The 8079-nt window shown below is 57.4% G+C and overlaps 1 protein-coding gene across 1 annotated transcript in view; it reads left to right on the forward strand.

Annotated features, from left to right (window-relative positions):
• Nucleotides 1-878: 878 nt before the first annotated feature.
• Nucleotides 879-8079, forward strand: part of Spaca6 (sperm acrosome associated 6) — a 13947-nt gene continuing 6746 nt past the window's right edge. The window contains exons 1-5 of the mRNA XM_019206489.1: nt 879-1687; nt 1996-2073; nt 7272-7340; nt 7788-7811; nt 8010-8073. Coding sequence (XP_019062034.1) covers nt 1474-1687; nt 1996-2073; nt 7272-7340; nt 7788-7811; nt 8010-8073 — 449 coding nt within the window. The 5' untranslated portion in view covers nt 879-1473. The remainder of the gene's footprint in view (nt 1688-1995; nt 2074-7271; nt 7341-7787; nt 7812-8009; nt 8074-8079) is intronic.

Raw genomic sequence — 8079 nt, forward strand, 5'->3', positions numbered from 1 at the left:
CACCTGCGAGGTGCGGGAGCCGTCGGCACCCCGGGGGCTGGGCTGGGAGGTGCCTGAGAAGCCGGAGACTCGGCGCGGCGCTGACAGCTCCCCGGGACCAGAGCTGGTATCATTCAAAGTGTCCGGAGGCCAAAGGAAGGGAGGAGGATGGGGTAGAAAAGTGGGGAAGGTGGAAGAGCCCACACCCCCAGATTCCCTCCGCCCGGGGCCTGCAGCCTGACAGGGAAAGAGGGAAGGGGGGACAGGGGAGGTTCCCTCCCTCGGGCACCCAGGAAGCCAAGTCTCCGGTCAGGCTGTGCCGCCTCCGGGAGGGAGGCTGGACCCTGGGTCCGAGGGACGAGGCTGGGCCTGGACCTTGCAGTCTGAGGGCTGTGATCTTGGGCTCCTTGGAAAGGACAGGACTGCATCCAAAACATCTGGGTTTCTTGGGGCAGAAGGGGCCTGTGTTATAGACCCCTGGGCTTTTTAGCGGGGAGGAGATTGTGGTCTGGACTTCTGGGTTCCTGGGGGAGGAGGACCTGGGGCTTCGATCCCTGAGTCTGAGGGAGGAGGTCTGGGCCTGCAGTCCTGGTTCTTTGGAAAGAGGAGGCTGGGGTCCTCGACCACTGGGTTCCTTGGGAAGGCTAGGACTACATCCTGGGCTCGGGTTCCTTGGGAGGAGGGGGCCGGGGGCCTGGACTCCTGGGTCCTGGCACCCACCCGTAGAACCGACCTTGCGGGGCCTTCGCCACACACAAGCTCGTGTCTGTGGGTCCGTGTCGGGGGCTCACCATCGCGGCTGGGACCTCCCCGGCCCTCCCCGCCCTCCCTGGCCCTCCTGGCCCACACCTTGTCCATCTGTCCGATCTGTCCACCTGCCGCGCCCCCCGGGCTGAGGTAGGAGGTTGTATAGTTGAGGAGGACACCCAAGGAGATCACTATACGGCCTCCTAGCTTTCCCCAGGCTGCGCCCTGCACGGGATGGGGCGGCGGGGACCCCCAGGCCCACACCCTGCCCTGGGACCCTGGCAGGGGCTGGTCTTCTTGTCCTGTGTCTCTTGCACTTGCTGCCTGTCAAGTGGGTCCTGGCCGTCTTTCTTCACAACATTGCCTGTGGCTTTCTGGGCTCTGACCCTCTGATGACTTTCCATGTCTGTTCCTGTCTTCTCTGGTCTGCTTTTAGTTAGTTTTCTGGCACTCACAGTGTCGGGGATCTGCCTCTATCTCTTTTGCCACCCCCAACCCAGGGCCTGTCAGGGCCACTGCATTGCCGGCCTCTGGGTCCCTGAGACCCTTTAACCTGTGAGGACGTCCAGGGTCACAGGTGAGGTTCTTGGGAGCCTGGCGTCTGGCCCAACCACAGACCTGGGACTGCAGGTCAACCCCTGACACCCTTCTTCCTGAGATTTGACCTCTGACCCAGGTGCCTGCCCCTCCCCCTCCTAGTGACCTCACAAAGACTACCAGCTTCTCTCCAGGCCTTGAGACCCTCCAATGGCCCTGCTGGTCCTGGCGAGTGCTGTCCCAGCTGCCCTGCGGGCCCTGCTGGTGCTCAAGGCGTCCGCGTGGGCCTGTCTCCTGTGCTTCACCACTTACCCTGAGCGTGCTGCCATCTGCAGGATGTTTGCCCGGGTGCAGGGCCCCAAGATTGACCAGTGCGAGGAGGCCTTCACCACTGCCTTTCAGGGTCTCTCAGACGTGGAAATCAGTAAGGAGGGAGACCCTCCTCCGCGGACTAGGGCCTGGGAGGACCGGACGAGGGAGAGGGAGGGAGAGACAGACAGACAAGCACAGAGTAGACAAAGAAAGCCTAGGGGTGGCGAGGGCCATCGCAGGGACAGGGAAAGAGGCCTTAGAGGGACCAGGCAGCAGCAGAGGAAGGCAAGGGGGCTGAGGTCCCTGAGAGGGAGCCGAGAGCAGGAAGAGAGGCCTGCTGGAGAGGTGTGGAGAGCAGAGGATGCTGGGAGGAGCTGTCGGGTAGGGCTGCCTCCCAGCCCCTGCCCTCCCCTGCCTCAGATTATGAGGAGAGGAGCCACCTGCACGACACCTTCACCCAGATGACACTGTCCCTCCAGGAGGAGGCCACCGCCCAGGGTGAGTGCCCCTGGAGCCCGGCCAAGCAGCCCCCAGGACCAGGGAGCGGGCTCTAGGTTTGGGTGTTGACATCGGCACCCTGAGGGAGACACGTGATTCACCAGGACAGGTACTGAGGCGAACGGCGTCACTGAGGGCGGAGAGGAAGTGAGGGGTGGGCGGAGGAGACCTGGTGGGGTCTTGTGTAGGCAGACTGGCTGTGTCTCAATACTCGCCTGACATCCGCCTGCCCACCCAGGGAAGGGGGACAGTCCCCTTGCTTCCCAGGCAGCCTCCTCGAGGACAGGACAAACACCCAGCATGAGTCCTTGCAGTTAGGGGGCAGGGAGCCAGGAAGGAGCTGTGGAGCAGATTGCAGAGGTGAGAGCCGTGATGAGACGTGTGTGTGTGTGTGTGTGTGTGTGTGCGCGCTGTTCAGTGGTGGGGGAGGTCCTGGGGCTTCAGGGCACACGTGTCACCCTGGGGGAGCAAGCATCCTGAGAGGCCACAATTAGCCCTGAGTCCCTGGAGGTGCAGAGGTGTGGCTTTGGTGGAGTCAGAGGGCTGCAGGGAGACCATGGGCCCTGGTTTTAGGACAGACTGTCTGCTTCCGAGGTCTGGAACTCAGGGCTTGTTTCTATAGCTGCTGGGTTACTGCTGTTCCCACTACACTAGATGTCAAAATTCCTTCAAGGGAGACAAGTTTCCATCCTTCTGGGGACCTCCAGAGGCCAGGGTGGAGCAGGCTTCAGCTGGGAATCCCCCATCCCCAGGGGCGGACCTGAGGAGCCCCAGAGCTAGAAGGAGGGGTGCTGGATTAGGGAGATGTGGAAGGAGGCGGCTTTGGGTATACGGGACAGACTTGGAGGAGCAGGGAGGCTGGGCTGTGACCGTGGAACAAGCGTGGGGGTCCAGAGGGAGTGTTGGGGTCTGGGCTGTGTGGGGAGAGGCGAGGCAGGTGACAGTGCCTGGGGCCTCAGAGGCTGCGGTTGGCCCCCAGGTGTGCAGTGTGGGAGCTGAGCCCGCCCAGGTGGGGCCAGAGGTTTAGCCAGGTCAGGACGTCGTGATTGTTTGGGTGCCCTGGACATGGGGTGGCTGAGCGTTCGGATGCTGGGTCCAGCGGAGGCCGGGAGAGGCTGGTGCAGTTTGTCATCGTGTGGTTATTGACTAGGGTAGGAGCCCCGCTGGGGGGACGGCTGGGACTGAATCTGCAAATTCCTCACCTTAGACTTGGTGTGGGGGGAACAGACGTCAGCAGTCCCAGGATACTCTAGTATCTCAGAGGGTGACCTAGGCTGGGAGGAGGGGATGGGGTGATAATGAGAATAGGTCAGTCTGACGAGGAGTGGGTGAGAAGGTCCAGTTGAACAAAGAGCTGAATGAGGTGATACTGAGAGCCAGATAATGTGGGCAAAGGGCCTGGGTGCAGGGATGAGCCAGTGCCAAGGCCCGGGGGCCAGTGGGGCTGGAGAGAGATGAAATGAGAGAGGCAGCAAGGGATTGTGGTGTCACTCCATGGAGACCAGTGGTTCTCAAGACCCAGGAATGTCAGGTCTCTCAGGGTGGTGTTAACATGCAGATGTCTGGGCCTGCCCTTTTTGTCTGGCCAGTATCTTCCTTGGTTGAACAAGATCCCTTTGGCAGCTACAAGGGGCTAGGGCAGAAGTCGAGAGACCAGTGAGGAGTCCACTGGAGGCGACCAGGCCATCACAATGGTGGCCAAGACCAGTCTGGGCAGGGGGCAGGAGGATGGAGGAGAGACTTCAGGGGTCTGACTGTGTGCCACACCTGTCCCAGCTTCGGATGCCTGTTATGCCCCTAAAGGACGTCTTGTACCAGCCCCAGGGGCTGGGTGAGGACACTGGGCTGGGCTGGGTCAGAAAGGTGGGCCCTAGGGGTGTTTGGAGAAGCTGGACCGGAGTGACAGGAAGAAGCAAGGGCGACTTCCGGTCTGTCCCAGATGGAGGGCAGGAGAGAGGAGGGACCAGTGTACACAGCCATGAATGCTGTCTGTGTCTAAACCATGGGGAGCTGAGTGCAGTACAGGTGGAGCTCCCGTTCCCCTGAAAATCGAAATGCTGCAAAATCTGAAATTTTTTGAGCCATCGGCAAGACTCCACAAGTGGAAAATCCCACACCTGAAGTCACGTGACTGGCCTCAGTCCAAGGGACATGTGACTGAACCCGCAGTCAGAACTCTGTGAGATTACCTGTGGGCTCTGTGTGTAAGGGACACAGGAAACACAAAGGAAATCTGTGTTTAGAATTGAGTTCCATCCCCGATATAGCTCCAATATTCTAAACTTTAAAAAGTCCCGAAGTCTGGAACATTTCTGGTCTCAAGGGTTTTGGATGAGGGATATTCAGGCTTTGGAGAAAAGAAGGCAGGATTAAGAGTGGGGGCTCTGGAACCTGAATGTCTGGGTTCAGATGGAGCTCAGACCACCCCCTGACTGACTGAAGTCTGTGTCCCCACGTCCCATTTGGAAATGATGGTATCGATAGCTTTACCTCCTGTGCCGTTGGAAGCCCGTGGTTCTAGGGGCTGAGAGACACCAACCTCACCTCACGCCAGGCCTCAAGCAGGCAGCTAGCTGGGTTAGGATCAGGACGCTCTTACGTCGTGTGGCATTGAACACCTGCCCCAGCTGTGTGAGCCAGACACTGTCGTGGTCCCCACCGAGGGCCGTGTAGGGAGGGAGGCCTGCTCTCCGTCCCTCAGGTGTGGGCCGGGTGAGTTCACAGACGGATGTGCCAGGCAGGGCTCAGACCCAGGTGAGCTAGGCCAGAGCTGAGGCTCCCAACATCGTCCCGTGCCTCACCGCAGTGGTAGAACCTACGCCCTTGCCGTTTTGAACATTCTGCGCCATCGCTCCTCCGACTCCATTCTGTCCTCGTCCTCGGCTCACTGGTATAGTCCGCACGCACCCTCGCACCAGTCATTTGGTTTGGCCCACAGATATTTCAGTGACTCTTCCAACATCTTGGCCTCTCATCTGACCACATCCTCCTGGCCATTCTGCCGTCTCCAGTCTCCAGACCACAGTCTTGTTCTGTGGCCCAGGACAGACCTCTAAGTCCTTGACTTCTCATTTTGAACCCACGTCTTGGCTTCAGTGGTCCTTTCTGAGTGCAAATGTAGTGATCCACACTTCAGCCGTCTGCCTTTTTTTTTTTTTTTTACTTTTCTGGGGATTGAACCCCAGGGCCTTCACACTGAGCCACATTCCCAATCTTTTTTTTTTTTTTTTTTTCCTCCAGGTGACAAGGTATCTTTAAGTCACTAAGCTGAGCTCTAACTTGAAATCCTCCTGCATCAGCCTCCCAATGCTGGGAGCTTCAGCCACTCTCTTGCCAGTAGCCTCAGTAAAAATATGCTAGCACTTAGGGCAAGCCCCAGTTGGCAGTTCCAATTTCTTGGAGATTCGAGCCCCTTTTGGCTTTGTGCTGCACCGTCCTAGACTATAGCCCTGTACTCATGCCCTGTTACTAAATCCCAGTTTCCGCAGCCGGACAGAGGAGTGGAAGATGGGCAAGATGGTACCTTCCTTTCAAAGGTACTTCCTGTGTGGCTCTCACGTGACACTTCCACTTAATCTCAGTGGCTGGGACTTGGTCATGTGACCATGACCGAGGCTTAGAAGTGAAATCTTTTAGCTGGGAGGGGAGGGAAGCCCTTTCTCAGGTGAAGCACTGTTCTGTCACTAACGAGAAAAGTTAGAAGTCTGGTGGAGGCTGTGACAAATCTTCATAGATGGCGTGCCTCAACAATAGGCGTTATTTTCTCCAAGTTCTAGAGGCTGGAAGATCAAGACCTGGGTGTCAGTGAAGGCGGGGATGGTTTCTTCTGTGGCCTCTGCTTGGCCTGCAGATGGCTGCCTCGTTCCTGTGTCTTCCTTTGTGTGTCCACCTCCTCGTTTCTTCTTCTTGTAAGAGACCAGTCATCCTGGACGAGAGCCCGTCCTGATGACCTCACGGTGACACGGTCACTTCTTTGAGATTGGCCCGCTCTCCACAGGCAGTCACGTTCTGAGGCACTGGGGTTTAGGACTTGGACACGCGACTCAGGGAGGGCACAGCATTCACACCCTGGTAGCATCGCTCCGTGCCGTAAGTCTGATTTCCAAAAGTGTCTCCACCGTGGGATGAACTCGGCTATCCACGCCCTCTGCCAGCCTCAGCAAACCTTAACGTGGAGGCCATTAGCAGAGTCAGAACCCAGAGAGGACAGAGGGAGCACACTCACACTACAGGAGAGAAGGAGTAGAAAGGAATAGTCGCTGAGGGCGTGGAGCAGTTGCAGGGCGTGCCCTGTTAGGAGTGGCTGCCACCAAACCCCAGCTAATTGCTGCCTTATGGCAACATGGTCTCTGCAGTACAGTTTTTCAACCCCCCCAAAAAAATTTTTTTTAAGGCATGCCAAGCATTTATGTGACTTTCCCAAATTTTATATGTTGGCAACCAGTTCATTTAAAAAAAAAGAGAGAGAAAAAGAAAACACTTCTCAAGCCAAATATAACACATCCAAGAGATGGATCTGGGCCCCAGGCTTGGTCCTGTGGTCTCCAGTTCCAGGATTCTGGAATTCATTCTTCACATATTTATTGAGCTCTTTCTAAGAGGGCTGTCCCTTGAGTCCTGAGGACACAGCACTAAAGAAAGACATTTATTTGGGTGGTGAATTTAAATGTCAATGCATATAGACATGTCATTGCAAACTGGTGAGAACTGCATGAAAAGAATTGAGTACTATGAGAAAAACAAATTGGATTAGAGGAGAGCTTCGTGGTGACGGTAAAGCTTTAAGGAGGTGATGTGAGGTTGAGACATGGAGGATGACCAGATGTGCTCCAAATGTGTCAGCATGTGCAAAGGCCCTGAGGTGCTAGGGAATGTGGTTCTCTGTACCTGAAGGGAAATGAAAGCAGAAGGATGCATCGGAGAGGAAGAAGAAATTACGTCAGCCCCCAGAAGGCCTAGTCCTCTGTTGAAGAATTTGATGGTTAGCCTCCCTTTTCTCCCAACAAGATAAGGCAGATGTGGTGAGGGCTTCCATCTGGGACAGACAAAGGAAGCAGGAGAGGAGGTGCGGAGGAAAGAGATGTGGTAATAAAGAGAGACCTAGGCGTGCAAAGGGGGCAGACACCATGACAGCGAGTGCAGCCCACTGTGCCTGCCGTAGGCAAGGGCTGTTCTACAGGGCCCACTCCACCCTCCAGGGTCCTTTGAGGTTGCCTTCCCTGCTGCTGCGGAAGAAATGAAGAGGGCCATTCTGCAGCTTAAAAGAGGTAAAGTAGCACCGTGAGAAACTTCCACTGCAGAGACCCCTGGATAGCTCTGCAGTCTCCTGACTCGCCGTATCACTCTTCCGCTGTCTCCGCCCCTCGGAATGTTTCCTGTCCTGCTAGCCCCCATCTTGGGACAGTCCCATGCGCAGGGTTCCTCTGCACCCCATGTAGGTGGCTAACTGGAGGCCTGAGCCTGCTTGACTTCCTGGAGCACCGTGGGCCCGGCCCCGCCCCTGCCCCTGGGAGGAGTATAGTGGGCCTGGACCCGCCTCCGGGAGGGGGCGTGGCGGGCATGGACCCACCTTCGGGGAGGAGCACAGCGGGTCTAGTCCCGCCTCCGGGGCATTGCCCCGCCCCCAGGCGTCCGGCTTGGTAACATCCTTGGGAAGCTTTCTTAGGGGCCTTCCTGGGGCTTCCAGGTTAGTGACGCTACCTCTTTTTATGCAGTCCAGCCCTGCATCCCTCCTTGCGGTAAGGATTTAGTCCTGGGGCAGGGCAAGGGAGGCGGTCTGGGTGGAAGAGCACGAGCGGGACTCAGATACTCAGAACCCTGGAGAAAATAAGAACTAGATGTTGCTCGGGAGGCGTGTTCGAGGGCCCAGGCCAGTTAGTAGGGGTCCCTAGAGCATGCAGACGGTGACACAGGTAAGGCTAAGTCCTCACCTGCAGGGGTCCAGGAGGTGACCCGGCGCTTCCGCTGCCGCGGGTGCTACTCCACCGTGTGCGACCTGCCGCTGGA

This window comes from Fukomys damarensis, unplaced genomic scaffold, assembly GCF_012274545.1.
Source record: "Fukomys damarensis isolate Sample0158 unplaced genomic scaffold, DMR_v1.0_HiC HiC_scaffold_19, whole genome shotgun sequence".
NCBI classification, from domain to species: Eukaryota; Metazoa; Chordata; class Mammalia; order Rodentia; family Bathyergidae; genus Fukomys; species Fukomys damarensis.